The sequence below is a fragment of the Mangifera indica genome, chromosome 16 (assembly GCF_011075055.1).
Source record: "Mangifera indica cultivar Alphonso chromosome 16, CATAS_Mindica_2.1, whole genome shotgun sequence".
NCBI lineage: Eukaryota > Viridiplantae > Streptophyta > Magnoliopsida > Sapindales > Anacardiaceae > Mangifera > Mangifera indica.
In genome coordinates, this window is record NC_058152.1 from 5,647,499 (window position 1) to 5,665,900 (window position 18,402).

The window sequence follows — 18,402 nt, forward strand, 5'->3', positions numbered from 1 at the left end:
CTTCCTTCATTGATTCGATCGAAGAACCAAGGGTGGCAATCAAAGGGATGAAATTTCCAAACTTTAATGGCTAAGCATTGGGCTGTTTTATAAAGTGGAAAAGCATTTTAAGGTGCATAACATTTTACCAAAGCAGAAAATTTTGTTAGTCGATAAAGCTATGTGTTAGGATTAATGTATATGTGAAAAGGAAAGGAAGAAAAAAAAGCTACGAAAATAGGTTGCCAAACCTTGGAAGGAATAGATAGCAAACATTCAATAAAGGATCATGCAACATGCAACTATGAAGAAATTGTAGACAAGCAACCAAATCATGGGACCACTGAAATATCTATTGCTGAGGTGGTAACACAAGAGTGGAGAGACAAATATGGAGAGAAAAATAAAGAAAAAGGCATGGGAAAATATTAGTAGCAAAGAAGAGAATTGTAGGGAAGGAAAAAGAAAAAAAATTTTAGCCTCTTGAATGTTGAAGGAATTACTCTGTTGGTTGAGTTCTTTGTGTTTTTTAAATTTATGTTGTTTCTATTGTAAAGAAATGCAATATTGAACAGTAAAAACTTTTATTGTATTTATGGAAAAAACATTTTAATACAAGCAACCTTTTACAAATATTACTTTGGTTGAGTAAATTTTTATTTTAATATAACAGTAATCAAAACACATAACTCTAGGTTTCTTGTTCCTGCAGTAATTTTGCAACATTAGTTGTAGCATCTAAGAAAGCCATCTGTTGCATTTCCATCATTTATGTATCACCATGGAAAGCATTCCAATCCATTGTTAAGGTGGACAATAAGGAAGTATCAGCCAATGAGCTAGGAAGCCTTTTTGACCAAATTACTAAAGTGTTTTGGAGGATTGCAAACTAGAAACCTATTTGAGAAGATGACATGCCTTTGATAACCATTGTGGAAGAATACATTTAGCAGTTTGAGCTCTTTGTTGGCATGATTTTGGGATTGCCAAAACAAGCTTATTTGGGCAACTTCACAAATGGCCTAAGAAAGGAGATCAAATGAAGGATACAATAGCATAACCCTTAAAAGTTGATTTGGCCTATGAAGTTATCTAGAGATTTGGAAGAAAAAATTCAAGAAGAGATTTTAGATAGAGCAATAATGCGAGTTAATCATTTCAACACCAATTACCTATTCCTTGTTGGAAAAAAGGATTTGACTCAAGACCCAAATTAAGGCCCCAGTTCCACTCATATGAGAGAGGCAATCATACAAACCTAATGTACAAATTCAATAGCCTTGGTACAAAGACCTTATCAACATTGATTAAATCAAGGGAATTTCCATTTATCATAGGCGAAGATGCAATCTTGAAGAGTGCAAAATTAGTGTTTTCAGTGCAAGTAGTACACACTTAATCATGTGTGACCTAATGCCCACTTAAGAGTGTTAAATGCTATAAAGGTCAAAAAAGAGAGTTTATCAAAGACAAAGAACAAAAGGAACTTGAGCAGGTTGTTGAGTGTCACCCTATGAACTAGCACCTATATTCTACTACAGGCATAACTAGGTTTAGAACCATGAAACTAAAAGGTTTTTTATAGGGAACTCTAATAATCATTCTACTTGACAGTGGTGTAAGCTATAATTTCATTACAACTCAAGTGTTAGAAGGATTGCAACTAAAGATTTCATCAATTTTAGATTTGAGAGTCCAACTAGGAGATGACCACAAGTGAATTACAAAAGTCTTTGTTGTGACTTTGGTTTGTTAGTGCAAGGAGTTCTCATAAATTATGATTGTTATCTATTCCAATTAAAAGGGGTAGATAAAATTTTGGGAATTACAATTGGGAGATGTACGGGTTAATTGGCAAGAAATGACAATGTCTTTTAACAATACAGGAAAGACAAAAAACCACCAACCTCTGTTAAGTCGATCCAACACTCCAATTATCAAGAATTTAGTATACTATTGTGGTTGGTGGAGCAGGATACAAAAGCAAAACTCTTATAACCATAACTAACATTGGAGGGAAATTGGACAAATTTCAAGTAGTTTTTTTAGGATCCCAAAGCCCACCCTTACCCCGTAATAGGGAGTATACCTATACTCTTAAAAATGAAATTGAATGACTTGTCTGTAAAATATTGATGATTGGAATTGTTCATCCCAATAACAACCTTTTATAAACTTGTTGATTTTGGAAATACAATTCCAATATATAGTAGAAACATTAAAAACAGATGGTAGACTCCAAAAAACAATGTGAATTTATTCAGAATAAAAACAATCCAACTGTAATAAATCAACTCCAATAAACAATCCAACTGTGAAAAACAAACCAATTGAGACAAGTAAAAACAACCAAACTTCAAAAAATATCAAAATTAGTTCACTTTTTACATACACACATAACACAAATGAAATAAGGTACCACATCATACACATAATGAAGGACTTGGAATTGTAACACACTTTTGAAACCCATGGTTGGTGTAGTCTTATGATGAAACCGCTACCTTTGTCATTGTCGTCATGAAATGTTCACCAATTATCTCACAACTTTTTGAATCAAATTTTCAAAGAAAAACTCTCACAGTGCAAAAGAAATGGAAAATGAAAGTCAAAAAGACTTCCTTTCCTCTTTCCACTTTCATTTAAATTTGTAGGACATGTCGTGTTTCTTTATTTGATATCAGATTAATAATCACTTTTTAATTTGTCTAAAATTTTCAAATGTGGATGTTAAATGAAAAAAGAGTCCTCTAGGTGCCGCTAATCTATTGGCTGATGCATTTACAAATGATTAGTCATTGATTTTTGTCAAAAATTAAACTTTTCGAATCTCATGCGTATTTAAAACACCTGCAAATTCTATGCCAGTCTGAAGATAGTCAAAAGTTTCGTTCACCATTGATTTTCCAAAAAAAGTGGTTGATTTTGGTTTTACAGCACATGTGTTGTGATCACGTTTAGCCACACAAGTGTATTTTCATAAATTGTCAACCTATTCTGCCCAATGCGCTAATAAATTGGATATGTTATTCACACGCTCCACATGTCACCATTAAAAAAGATAACATAAAATTACAGTCGTGAAATACCACCATCGTATTGGTTGATTTTAACAATTTACTTAAATATTTTATACATTTTATACTGAAATATTTTAACATTTTGTTACGTGTACAACTTGTGACAAACAAAAATAAAGTATTATTGTAATATCTTTTTTAATGGCAATGACAAAGACGACATGACATTTTACAACCCTAAAATATTACTATCTGCATCAATTGATTTGTAGATTTTGCTTTAATAAACTAATATTTTATTCGTTTACTTTGATTTATTAATCGAATATTTTATTTATTTATACTTTATACCCTTTTCAAAAAAGAGAAGCTCATTTACTTTAATGTCCTTTGACTAACAATTTCTGCTTAAGTTAACACTTGATGAGTGGGACTTTAGGTTTTTCAAACTTAATAGGTAGAAATATGGGAAACCAACAAACCTTAGGCAGGAATAAATCTTTGGCCTAAAAAAAATTGTAAATGACAAAGCCACCGTGCCCGACAAGTATCCAAATCTTGTTATTGAATAACTCCTCAACAAATTGGGTAGTTCAATATATTTTTGTAAGAGAGACTTGAAGGCTTGGTATCACCAAATACGAGTACGTGAGGAAGATATTCCTCGAAAGCAACTTTTAGAACTCACGAGGGCCACTACGAGCTTTTAGTTATGCCATTCAACCTAACTAATGTTCCTGCAACGTTTCAAGCTTCTATGAATGATTTGTTGAAACTATATTTGAAAACATTTATGCTTGTATTCATTGATGACATTCTGGTATATAGTTGCGATTAAGAAACACACAAGACATGTGAAATAGGTGTTGCAGACCTTGCAAGAGAACATTTTCTTTGTTAATAGAAGAAATTATAGTTTTGGTCAACAAAAGGTAGAGTACCTGGGATATGTTATTTGTGCAATAGATCTTACTAAGATTGAAAGTGTAGTCAGTTCGCCTTTCTCAAAAAATATGAAGGTTGCTTAACGAGGTATTGCTAGATATTTATCAAAGATTATGGAAAATTAGTTTGGTCACTTACTAATTTAATCAAAACAAATGCATTCAACTAGTCTCCAAAACCCAATTAGCCTTTGAGAAATTAAAGTTAGTCTTAACAACTAGACCTCTCTTATCCATGCCAAATTTTCCACAACGTTTTTTGATTGAATGTTGAAAAACCTTTTGAATGACTAAAATGAACCTAGAGGAAGGGTGAATAGGTTCTTTAAAAAATCAACAAATAAGTTATTTTAAACAAACCAAATTTATGCACAAAAGCAATCAAATAATTAGTTTCAACAAAATAAATAAGCACAAACAATCAGCCCACCAAACTAAAATACTCTTCATCACACAATCAGTTGTTGTACAAGGAGCAATTGGTTGTGCTTGCCAACTCAGTATAGGTTAAGCAATTCCTTAAGCAGTTTCATGAAACCTTCTACGGGGCTATTTTGGTTCTTAAGAACACATAACTTATAATTTGTTTGGACAAGGGATGAAAAAAAAAGAATTATGAAGTATGTGGTAGCTTGTCAAGTATCTCAATAACAAAAATATCAAGCAGTCTCCCCAATGGTACAACTGACTACCTCTTAAGCTTCTTCATTTTCTTTTAGGAGAATTAACAATTGATAAGTCACTATTGAGTTGGAGGATCATGATGAGTTATTGCATCAACTCCGCTATAACTTAGAACAAACACAAAACTGTATGACAAAACAAGTTGATTCATATCGTTGACCTTTTCTCTTGATATAGGTGACTAGGTTATGTTAAATTACAACTATATTGACAACAATCAGTAGCTTAACGAGTTCATCCAAAACTAGTGTATCACTTTTGTTGTCAAAATAAGAATAGAAGAAGGTCCAGAGTATTAAATATGTTAAACAAATGCTTAAGTGAAAGAACAAGAAAGTTTCATTGGAGCAACACTGTAAAGTGAAAAAAAAACTTAAAAACAGAGGAAAAGTAGAGATAGTTTTTGAGAGAATTATATTGGTGATTGAGCTAACATTACAAAAATAGTAAAGTCATGCTTACATTAAATGCAGGCCATACTTGACTAAGCAAAAGTACCAAAAATTATGGATTATCATATAAATTTTCTAAAGCTTAGTTGCCTTGAATAAAGAAAAAGACAAAAATAACCTTAATACTTAACACTTCTCCTTTAAGGTTATTATAGTAACACCAAACTTAGTTCTCAGATACTTAAATTGTGGCTTAGGCAAGGCTTTGGTGAATAGATCTACAACTTGAGCTTTGGAGGAATAATGAGTAATTTTAATGTCTCCGAATTTAACTTCCTCTCTGATTGCATGATACTTAACATTGATATGTTTTGTTCGGTTATGGTAAACTAGATTTTAAGTTATGACTATGACAATTTTGTTGTCAACATGAAGCACAATCCCATTGTTTTGCATTTGTTCAAGGTCAGCGAGTAACTTCTTCAACTAAATAGCTACTATGTACTCAGCTTCTACTGGCCTTGGATTAAGGCTTTGGAAACTGTTATGTACTAAGCTTTTGTTGAAGACTGGGTAACTACTACTTGTTTCTTTGAATTCCAACTAAAAACAACACTCCTAAGTGAAAACAGTAACCTAACTATTCTTTGAATTTGAAATACTTTCAGCCTAGTCACTGTCTGAGTAACCAGTAATATCATAGCTTTGAGATTTTGAAAACCACAGTACAAACTCTATTGTCCCTTTAATGTATCTCAAGACTCCTTTAGTAACCCTCATATGAATTAACTTAGGTGATTGCATGAATCTTGATAATAATAAGGTAGAGAACAATTTGTCAAGTCCAATGGATGATAAATACAAAAGACTTCCAATTAAGCTTTTGTAACTAGTGACATTTATATAATCACTAGACTCCTTATCCTTAAAGTTTTCATTGGCAACTAGAGAAATGGTCACAGTCTTGCAATTTTTCATATTAAACTTCTTAAGCAAATCATAAACATATTTGCTTTGAGAAACAAAAATGCCATCCTTAAATTGATTAAACTCTATTCCCAAAAAATAAGTCATCACACCTAAGTTTGACATTTCAAATTTAGACTGTATATTCTCTTTAAATTTTAAAATGAGGCTTAAGTCACCTCTTATCACCAATAAGTTATCTACGTACAGGGACATAACCATTTTTACTTCACCTTTTCCATACTTGACATATAGAGTGAATTCATTTAGGCTATAGAAAAAACCTTGATTGAGCAAATAATTATGAATTTAGGTATACCAAGTTTTTGGAGCTTGTTTGAGGCCATAAAGTGTTAATATCCCTTCACCACTAATCTGGCCTTATACTTATTAATTGACCTATTCGGATTGTACTTAGTCTTGTAAATCCATTTCACTCTAAACACTTTTTGGTTTCAAGGCCTTTTTACAAGAGTCCAGGTTGAGTTTTTATTTATCATTTCAAGTTCATCATCCATGACAGTATTCCACTCATCGCTTTAGATAGCTTCTTCATAAGAGCTTGGTTCAACTAGTGCCATATTACACCTATTGTAAATGTCTTTAAAAGATCCTATTTTGGTTGTAGGAACATTCTCATCATAACTAGAATAAGATTCATCTTCAAGCCTTTTATCAAGGTTGAGTTTAATTCCAAAAAGTTGTTCAGTTTCTTTATCAGTTTCCTAATTCCAAGCTATAAGTTCATTGAATTTTACATCTTTGCTTATCACAACCTTTTTTTTTTTTGGGATTATAAATTCGAAATCCCTTAGTAATACTATTATAACCAATAAAAATTTCCTACTTCAAACTTTTCATCTAGTTTTGTTCTTTTTCTTTTGGTACATGCACATAGCATAGATAACCAAACACTTTCAAGTGATCTACCTCTGATTTGTTTCCATATCATAACTTATGAGGAGTTTTATAATTTAAATCCTTGGTAAACAAATTTAACAAATATGCTGAAGTGTTAGAAGCTTCAACCTAGAACTCCTTGGGGAGTTTTTTTTCAAACATGAGTCACTTAGCCATTTCCAAAATGGATTTGTTCTTTCTCTTAGATACTTCATTCTACTGTGGAGTATAAGGGTTAGTGAACTGATGCACCACTCCTTCAGTACAACAAAATTTAGCAAACTCTTTGGAGGAGTACTCACCTCATTGTCAGTTCTTAATACTTTCAACTTGAAATTGGATTGCTTATCCATTTCTGCTTTAAATTTATTAAACAAATCTAGAACTTCAGTCTTTTGTTTCATAAAATAAATCAAGTAGAACCTTGAATAATAATCAACAAACAATAAGAAGTATTTGCTTCCATTTAATGAAGGAATGCTCATAAGTCTACACATATTGAGTGTACTAAATTTAGTTTTTCATAAGCTCTGGAGTTGCTGCTTGCAATAACTTGTTTACCCAGTTGACAAGTTTCACACGCATCTTCAACCTTATCAATTATTGGCATATTTAAAACTATTGCCTTGGTATGAATTTGTTTTGAAGTCGAGTAACTGAAATGGCTAAATCTTTTGTGCCATAATTGTGAATTAAACGTAACATGATGTAAAACATTGTCACACAATTGCATCCAACTTATTTCAAAATTTTTATTATGCATTTCAACTGTCATTAGTTCATTTCTTGCTTGATCTTTAATTAAGCATGATTTGTTTACAAAATGCAAGGAACAACCCTTATCAACCATTTGAGCAACACTCAACAAGTTATGATTTATTCCAAGAACATAAAGAAGGTCATTAATAATTTTAGTACTTGTTTGAGTTTGAATATGAACAACACCCTTTCCTTTAACTTTCAACAATTTTCCATTACCAGTCTTTCACCTTTAGATGAATAGGAAGTATCCAAGTCTTGCAAAATTGATGCATTGAAGGTTATATGGTTCGAGCAACCACTATTTATCAACCACACTGACTTGTTATCTTGTTTTGCATAGCTAAAGGCAATAAGCAGGTTCTATCCTTTATTATCTTGCTTTTCTACATTTTGAGCATGTTGTACTAGATGATTTCCAGCTTTGTCTTTGCACACATGATCGATATGACCAGGCTGTCCATATAATCTGCATTTTGCATTTGGTTGAAACCAACATTGATTTGGAGAATGTCCTTTTTTTTTGTAATGAGGATAAGGGTTGTAGTTACCCTTTTTCTCTCCACCTTTTGAAACTTCATTATTGTGTTTACCCCTATCTCCTCCTTCCTCAGAGTAATTTTTTTTACTCGAATTATATCCAGATTTATTCTTATACAATTTGATATTAAAAGCTCCTTCAACTGACTCCTCTTGTTTAAGTGCTGTTTTTTGGTCCTGAGCTTTTAGAGCATTGATTACTTTTAATATAGTGAGCTCAAAAAAGTTTTTTGTATCCTCAATTAAGGATATTTTTTACTCATATCTCTTAAGAATACTAACAAGTATTTTCTCAACTATCCTTCGATTAGTTAAAGTCTCTTCAAACAATCTAATTTGGTTGACAATTTTCGTTGCTCTAATGACATACTCTTGAATTGTCTCTGTCTCCTTCATTTTCAATACTTAAGAATTCTCTTAAGTTCAAAACTAACATCTGTTTTGAACGTTCACTTCCCATATGTCTTCCCTAAGCCTATCCCAAGCTTTCTTAACTATCTCACAAGCCACAATTTTGGAGAAGACAACATTTGTAACGACTTGGTGTATCAAAGACAAAGCTCTAGGTGTTTTAGCCACTTCATCCTCATGCATCCTCAACTGATTCAGAGTGAGATTTAGTTATAGAAGGGGTGGTTCCTTTTCCTACTCAATATATTGCTATAAGCCAACACCTCTCAAGTAAGCTTTCATCTTAACAGCCTAGATATGGTAGTTTTCTCCATTATAAACTGAAGGTGACATGGAAGAAGAAGGTGTTGAAGCCATGGATTTTTGGAAAAATCATAGTTTAAGGAATTATTTTTTTCTGAGCCTTCAACCACACAACCCTTTAGAACAATAAAGCTCTGATACTATGTTATCAAAATAAGAATAGAAGAAGGTCAAGAGTATTAAATATGTTGAACATATTCTCAAGTGAAAGAACAAGAGAGTTACACCGAAGCAACATTGTAAAGTGAAAAAAAAAACTTAAAAACAGAGATAATTTTTGAGATAATTATATTGATGATTGAGCTACAACTTTCGTTCATAATACAAGCCCTTTTAACATTACAAAAATAATAAAGCCATGCTTACATTAAATGAAGGCCATACTTGACTGAGCAAAAGTACCAAAAATATAGATCATCACATAAACTTTCTCAAGCTTAACTACCTTGAATAATTAAAAAGACAAAAGTAACCTCAATGCTTAACAACTTTTATGGTCTATTTCAGATTGTGAACAAGTTGGGTACAGTAGCTTATCAACTAAGAAAGAGAGGTTTTGTGTTTGTCTAGTATTTCATGCTTCTCTACTTAAAAAAGCTATTAGCAAACATTTCCAAGCTGGCCAACTTCTAGCAAGATAAGAGGTTGAACTAGCTGCAAAGATGGAAGCATATGTGACATTGGCCTTTAAGGAAGTAATACATGATGATGTCACCATTTCATAAGTCCTCATCTAATAGAAAAGGCAATTTGTAGATGAGGCAACTTGGGAAGACCAAGGCACTTTTCAAGCACAATTTCCATCATTTAGCCTTGTGGATAAGGTTGTGGTTGAGGGGAAAGGAATTGTTAGACTCTTAATTATAGTAACATATCACAGGAGACAACAGAAGGATAAAACTATGAAAGTTTACAAAAGAAGGGAAAAAGGAAAGTAGATGGAGGTAAGGCAACAAGAGAAGTTATGACAAAAAATAGCCACTGAATAAGGCAAGAATGATTAATATGGTTGATATGATAGCAAGTTGAAAAGGTTGGGAAACTACAAGAATAACATTTAAGATTTAATAATAAATGTATCTATTTAAGCAAGTGAAGAATAATATAATGACATCCAATTGTTGATTAAGTTCTTTGTAAGTAGAGAAGCATTGTAAGCATTGTAATAATGAGGTGTAGCACTTGATTAATGAAATCAATGGCTTTAACTAGCTTTCCTTCAATAATAGTGTTTGTTCTTTATAATTTGTTTGGTTTTACAACATAATTTGTTTGAGCGATTTGAATGTTAATCAATTTGCATGTGGAAGTTTTTGATTTTCCATTAGAACATTACATGAAGTTGGTACCTCATTATCAATACTCTAGAGCGTTTTTTGTTGTAATCTTCCAAAACGTTTCTTCGTTGCTAGGTAATACTATGAGGTCATCATATTAGTTTTTTATTATAGGTATTGGTTGATGTTAGAAATTTTAAGTCCTTTAAACTTGGAGTATAACATTTTTTTCTTAACTATTGGCTTTACTATGTTTTAAGTTTCAATTGTAAAAATGACTTAAGTCCATCTAACTTAGATATTCATTATATTATATACCTTTTCATTTTTAATCTTCTTTCCTTCCAAGGTAGGACTTAAACATTCCAAAACTCCTTCTCAAGTGCAATTGGGCTACCAATTGGCACTTGCCAAGCATGGGGTGACCCATTTAAACTTGGGACTGGCTTTTCTTGACTCAGTCCAAAACAAGATTTATCTCTTATAGGTTAACTCATCTAAACTTGGACTTTTCTTGGTTTAACTTAAAGTAGGGTCTAGCTTAGTCTTGGATCAATGGACGTTGATACAAACTTGTAATGTAGATCAACATCATTATTAATTATGAGCTTCAACATGTTTTGAGTTTGTTAGGACTTAATAAATAATAATAATAAATAAAATATATTTGGATTAGGATAATATATTTGATTTAATTATAAGATATTTATAATAGGATATTTGATTTGATTAGGTAAATATTTGGTTTGATTTAGATAATATTTGAGTTGATTAGGATAAATATTTGATTTGATCTAGATAATATTTGAATTTAAAATTTAAAATATAGGAAGTATAAACATGAGTGATTGGAGGAGAGAAAGGGGGGGAAAAAAAAAACATTGTTAATTTGGCATTTGGGTAGCCTTTGGCTAATTTGGGAGGGAAAAGACACTTCTAATTGTCTTTGAGAGGAGTTGACACCTCTGTTGTCAACATTATTTTATTAATATTAATAATATTTTAGTTGAATTCCTATCAAAGTGGTATCAGAGCATCGATTCTGAGAGTGGAAAAAGTCGATCTCATCAAGGACGATGGTGGATTGTTCGACAATTAACACAGTGGGAAATCTGAGAAATGATGACAAATGGAATTTGTCCTCGTTGTGAAGACAAAGAGGACTCAAACCATGATTGTAAACGTAAGTCATGGGCCATTTTCATGGTGGAAGAAGATGATTTGGATGATGATGAGATTTTAATCGTATTCGAAGATGACATAAAAAGGAAAGAATCTGTGTTGGTTGATTCTAGCGTCCTAGAGCGAAATCCGGCATTATCTGAAGACAAAAAAGAAAATGGACACTTGAATGAAGGAATTACGGAATCTAGCAAGATCCTGCCGTTGGAAAACCTCTCTTCACTTGAATGTTTAATTCAAATAGAGACTGAAGAGAAAAAACTGTAAGAGAAAGAACATGAAAACGAATGGAGAAGATTTGAAGAAATGAATGGAGGAGAAAATGAAAAAAATATGGGAGAAGGGATGGAAGAAGACAATAAGATCAAAGTCCAACCACCATTGCCATTGTTTGAGGAAGAATACGAGGAGATTGAGGCTCAACCACCATCGTCATTATCTAAAGAAGTCATAAAAAGAGAGATGTTTGAGAAGCAAGATGATGTGATCAAGACTGAATTTGGAGTGCTTGACACATTTTTGATGGTGAATGATGTTGAACTTGATAAGGCATATGCGTCGGTGCTTAGGACAAATGATGTTAGTATGATGTGTTTAGCAATGGCGAACAACATGAATTTGACGTTCTCGACCTTAAACAATAGCTACACTAATAACAAAATGACAGAAATTTTTTCAAATTGAATTGGAAGAGCTGTAAAAAAAAAAAAAAATCCCCACCTTTAGGACAAGGTGGTTTTTGAGGGGCAGGTGATGTTAGGACTTAATAAATAATAATAATAAATAAAATATATTTAAATTAGGATAATATATTTGATTTAATTATAAGATATTTCTAATAGGATATTTGATTTGATTAGGTAAATATTTGATTTGATTTAAATAATATCTGAGTTGATTAGGATAAATATTTGATTTGATCTAGATATTTGATTTCAAAATTTAAAATATAGGGAGTATAAATATGAGTGATTGGGGGAGAAAAGGGGGGGAAAGAGAAAAACATTGTTAATTTGGTATTTGGGTAACCTTTGACTAATTTGGGAGAGGAAAGACACTCTAATTGTCTTTAGAAGGAGTTGACACATCTGTTGTCAACACTATTTTATTAATATTAATAATATTTGAGTTGGTTCCTATCAGAGTTCTAATTGTTAAAATGGTTTTAGCTCATCTAACTTGGATACCCATTTCTTTTTTTATTTTTCTTCCTGATGTGGGACTTATATATTCCAACAGATGGGATATATACCTAAGTTATTCTGCCAACACCATGTTTCATAATTATGGTTATAGTGTGGTTCTTTATTCTGCCATAGTTCATAATTATGGTAATAGTATGGTTCATTCTCCATCGTGTCGATTCTTGAATCCCTTCAGCATGTTTGCTGAACTTGTTTTGTTCTGCCATTGTAAAGAACATCTCTGCCTTGCGTCTGGATTAGCTTCCGTATTGGTATCTGTAATTTGTTATTTGTCCACATATGAATTTCTGAATTCTTTTTCTTGCAGCAGTTCAGGATAAACCTATTTCTCCTACATATAACATTATCAGATCATATTCCTGAGGATAAAAATGGAAGTGTTGAGGTAGCAGATGTTACAAATGAGATGTGTCCAGAAGGCACTTCAGGGGGTAGTTTTGGAATTAGCAGATGTTGCCATTGTAAAGAAGATGGCACTATTTTGGACCTGATTCTTCTAATGCATGTGAAAGCAATTACTCACAGGAAACTATAGTGCCTGCTGATAAGGAAACTGCTTCTGGAAGAACTGGGGGGAAGAAGAGGAAGTTACAGATGCAAGGAAAATGGAAAGGGGTTGACCCTGTTGTATTCTTCAAAGACACAACTATTATCAGTAGGATAAAAACATTCTATGGGATTGATGAGTCCTTTATGCTTCATGGTCAACTTGTCACAAGAAATAGTGATGCTAATCATGCATAGAGAATTTACTATGTTTCAAAGTCAGTGAACGATGTTCTTGAACTAAATTTCCGAGTTGGGCAGCAACTTAAGATAACTTCTGTCAGCCTGAAAATGTTTGTAAGTAACATTAGTTGTCTTCTTATTGTTTTAGCTTTTTTTTGGTTACTCTTGTGATTAACTTTCAATTAGACATGATCATATTACCTTTTGCCACCGCTCTCTTCCTCCTGTTCAGCTTGCATATGCCCTATACCATGTATAATGATCAGTCAACAAACTCTAAGCAGAACCTTTGTGCATTGCTTAAGGTTAATGTATCATTTGCCAAACTGTCTGTGTGTGTAAGTTAAACCAAAGAATAAAAAGAGAACTTATACATGATCTATGATAAGAGTTTGAGGGTTTTTTTCGTTTTTTTTAATAACAGGGGGGCCAAACATCCAGAGACAAGACCACTGCACCATGTTCATTTAGGAAATCATCTGAAAGGTTGCCAGTAATTCTTCCATACATTACCAAGCAGATCCTATCCGCAACCCCAACCGACTTCAAGCATCCATTGCAATATGAAACTATTAAATTCGCGTACTTTGTTGGTGCTGAATTTGGTGAGAAGGCATCCAAGCTAATGATGGGGTGTTGTGTGTTAGTACTGATTAGGTATGTAGTGTCTGTTCAGATATAAGGGTTCAATGCATTTAAAGTCAACACAGTTATCAATCTTCTGCAGGTGGCAATGCTTTGCCAGATGCTATCCAAGTTGATGAATCAACAATAGCCATAGGATGCCGGAAAGGCAGTGCCAGTTTGAGTGTGATGGCCACAACTATTGATTGCCAGGAACTGTTACAAAGACTTTTAATGCATACTGAGAGGGAGGATAATTCAATGCTGGAAATTAATGTTGACACAGCTCAGGTACAGTATCTGGATAACACTGCAAAGAATGAAGGCACCGACTCTATCGAGTTAACCATAAATGGTTGAAAGTACCCAGTTTTCTATTAACTTGACCTTCTTAGTTTATGGCCTAGAAAGTTTTGTATATTTATTTACAGAAAATACCATAGAAATAGATATTAGTATACGGTTTTAAAATAAACAGATAGGCTAAGCTATCAACAACTATATTTAATGCAAATTGGTGACAACTGCTCCACACCTTTTACATGTTATATGGCTTTAAGAGACATTGCATTAATCATCTGCTCATCAAACGTAACTAAAGCAATGTTAAAAAAATATACAACACAAATAAATCACGTCACCTAAAAATTGATACTAGCTACATGGAACCTATAATTCGAAATTTTGAAAACGATATCCGGTCATGTTCTACAGCACACGTTCCCCTTAGCTGGGATTTCCTGCGCAGGTCCTGGAATAAGGATCTTCTTGCCAGTGAGGTTTGCGGGGTTGCCATTGCCTTGACCTTCTTCAGCTGTTAGATTCTTCTTGTTCACAATATTGAAAATCTCAGTCAACACAGTCATGAAGGCAGTCTCAACGTTAGTTGCTTGCAATGCTGAGGTCTCTAAGAAGAACAGCCCTTCCTTCTCTGCAAATTCTTTGGCATCCTCTGTGGGAACAGCACGCTGGTCTTCAAGATCACTCTTGTTTCCAATCAGAATGATAACAATATTCTTATCAGCATGGCCTCGCAGCTCTTCCAGCCAACGGGGTATGTTGTCAAAGCTTTGGCGTCTTGTTATGTCATAAACCAGCATTGCCCCAACAGCACCTCTATAATATGCACTTGTAACAGCTCTGTATCTGCTCATTGCACAAAAAAGCATAGGGAATAATAATCACTTTCTAGAGAGTTTTGGTAAAATTTAAATCCAATTTCTAGGGTCTACCATGGCAAAGTCTTGATCATATTGCAACACATCTCACAAATTAGGTTTAAATTGTAAATTCATTTTGTTTAAGGTGCTTCAAGATTGCTAGCTAACTTTTCCACAGCAACATTTACAGATGATAGAATATAATACAGTATATATTTCATTGATCTAACTACAAAGCATATACATGCTGAACGGCTTGTTTAAGAGACAACTGAAGGTTGCAAAACACAAAGCCCGACACTATTAAATGCATCTAATGGACTGATCACAAAAAAAATTCATAAATCAGAGCATACACAGTACCTTAAGCACTACAAGAACATTATCAGTTTGGATAAAGTCCTAGATTCAAATCACATTTAAAAAAAAAAAAATGATGATATGAAAACAAAGAAAAGAATAAAAAATGAAGAGACTAAGCCTGTCCACCAGAAAAACAAAGTAGTTCAATCTTTCAAATGGAGAACTTGTACTCCTTGCATCTCACACCACGATCACATAAGAAACAACCCAGATTCTGTTAAACTATAAACAGCTAGCCCTGGTTACGCACAAATCTATGATAATACTGCACTAGCATTGAAGGAAAATTTGCTACTGTATCAGATGCGAACTTCAAATTGTAAGATATTGTGATACAATACTACTAGTCTGAGTTCCGATGTAGCTAACATAATCTCCATGGCAAAGCGGTAGATACTGTAATATAAGAAATAAGTTCTTTTTCAATTTTAATTATTCTAGTCAGTTTGCTCACCAAGTTTATGTGCAGTATTATTATAAAATATACACTTAAAACACAGATCGGCATTGACGATGCAGCGGCCAACATGACATGGATACCAACAACTAATACACCTTTCATCAAATCTACATAACTATTTATAAACACAACACACGGCAATCAGATCAAAATCTAGAAACAACCCACATCAAATCTAACTCATCTGACCATAATCGTGCAGAAGAAAGCTAAAAAGGTGAATCGGTTGGAAAAAAGTACCGTTCTTGGCCAGCAGTGTCCCAGATCTGAGCCTTAACGCTCTTATGTTCAATAACTAAAGTTCGAGTTTGAAACTCAACTCCAATGGTGGCCTTGGAATCCAAAGTGAATTCATTTCTTGCAAACCTTGAAAGAATCTGAGACTTGCCAACGGAAGAGTCACCGATTAATACAACTTTGAAGACATAGTCTATCTTTTGGTTGGGATCTCCATAGCCTCCAGAAGCCATGTTTTTTTGTTAAACTGAAAAATCAAAGAACGAAGTAAGAGAGTGAGCGTGTGGTAACGATGAAGAAGAAATTTGAAGGCAGATTGAGTTGAGACGAGTTGAGTTGAGTTGAGTTGGGTGAAAGTGGATTCCAGAATGTTAATTATTAATTGGAAAAGTTTTCAGGCATGTAATGAAATGTAATGCCGTTTGTCTGGGATGCTAAACGACTGTCGTTTTGCTGTGGGCGGTGATTGTTAGAAAATTCAAAGGATAATTTTGACCTCCTATTCCTTTCATTACTGCAAAAATTACGAGCACCGGCAGCCCATCATTACGCCGCATGCTTTTGAGTAGCTTTTATATATATATAATAAATTTTTAGATTGTTTTTAGTTTTTGCAAAATTTTGGCATTTAAAAAACACCCAAACCCGAACCATGTTGCTATCAAGCCATTCAGGATTTTATGATTCAAAATTGGGCAAAGCCCTTTTCGCACCCATAGTATTTTCTAATTATAAATATTTACTCTTTGATTATAAAAATCCCAAATTTCCATTTATAAGGGGTTAGGTTTATTAATTTAAAAAGCAAAACCATCATTTTACCTGTAATATAAAAAATAAATTAAAATTTAATTTTTTTCCTTCTAAAACTCTAAAAACTAGTCATTTTCCTTATAAGCAAAGTTTAAAAAAATGACATTCCCCCCCCCCCCCCCCAAAGGGTTTAGTTTTCAAACTTTAGTGTCATCTCTGATACTATTATCGATAATCTCTCCCTCCTGAAGTTTTCTCTTCCTCCGGTGATCTCTCTTCTATCAGCTAGATGTCCAATCGGTGTTAAATCAACCTTGAGAGACGAAAAACTTCGTTAAGGGAAAAAAAAATTTAAAGGGTTAGAGTTCCATTAATTTTAACAATCTATAAGTGGATAAATGAGATTTTCAAAGTTAAAGAGTGGGAACTTGATATTGAAGGATACTTTGGGTGGGAAATAGTCCTTTAGCCTTCAAAATTTTATCAAAACCAATGATTTTAAAATCAGATCAAACCAATTGGTTCAATCAGTTGAACGAAAACCAACTCCAAGTGCAATTCGATTAATATAAAAATACGATTTTTTAATTAACTCGATCAAATCTGATCAAAATTGAGTTTGACCGGTTGAACTAGTCAAAAACTAGATTTGACTAAATTTGACCAAAATTTTGAATTTTTTTAAATTTTAATTATTTTTGAATAATTTAATTATTTTTTATTAGATTGGGTGAATTTCTAAAGATTTGTAAAGAAAATTAAAATAAAACAGAAGAAAAAAATATTTCATATCTATTAAAATGTCTTTTATAAACAATAATTCATAGAATTATATTTTTTTGTATCATGGATTGAGGCTTTTTTTATTTTAATTGTTTTATTGAAATTAAATGAATAATTGTTACTCCTTAAGAATGATATGTTATAATATTTATATGTATCAGTATCTTGATTAATTTTATTTTTTTATAAATTTTTAAATAAAATTTATTCATTATAATTTGATAATAAACTGAACTAATGAATTCTTTAATTGAACTGATTGAATTATGAATTAATAAGACAATCAATTTAATTATTGATCCGATTTTAAAAACTTTGATCAAAACATATTTCAAATATTCTAATTTGACCGTAGTTGAGTTTTGTACAAAATTTAGTACATCGGGGACTTGAACTTGAGTTGCAGTACTTGGTTTTCCGGTAGCCAACGGGTTATATTTATTTTACAATAACAAATATTTTGGCTTTATTAAATCTGTTTTTGTAGAATGCATCGCTTGCCAAATTGTTTTTTAATTGAATAAATTAAGTTTTATATATCTAATTTATACTAAATAAATTAATATTATGGATAATTAAGGTATAGATGAAATTATTTATCAAATAATTTCTTTAGTATTATACATATAAAATTATATTTCATGTGATTATTATATTTTAATTAATCATATAGCACCCACAACATTTTTTATTATATCAAAATTACATATTAAGTATTTTAGGATCACATA

At 32.5% G+C, this 18,402-nt stretch overlaps 1 protein-coding gene across 1 annotated transcript; it reads right to left on the reverse strand.

Moving 5' to 3' along the window:
- Nucleotides 1-14,465: 14,465 nt before the first annotated feature.
- LOC123199671 (ras-related protein Rab11D) lies at nt 14,466-16,694 on the reverse strand. The gene is made up of 2 exons (XM_044614705.1): nt 16,139-16,694; nt 14,466-15,061 (listed from the first exon to the last, which is right to left on the reverse strand). The coding sequence occupies exons 1-2, from the start codon at nt 16,366-16,368 to the stop codon at nt 14,617-14,619; spliced, it is 675 nt and encodes a 224-aa protein (XP_044470640.1). The 5' UTR covers nt 16,369-16,694; the 3' UTR covers nt 14,466-14,616.
- Between the last annotated feature and the right edge of the window lie 1,708 nt (nt 16,695-18,402).

What these genes read in the sequence shown, in the direction of transcription:
- LOC123199671 (XM_044614705.1), bottom strand. Translation starts at nt 16,368, where the DNA reads ATGGCTTCTGGAGGCTATGGAGATCCCAACCAAAAGATAGACTATGTC. An exon ending in GACACTGCTGGCCAAGAACG is followed by an intron (nt 15,062 to 16,138) that starts GTACTTTTTTCC and finishes TGCAATGAGCAG; the next exon opens with ATACAGAGCTGTTACAAGTG.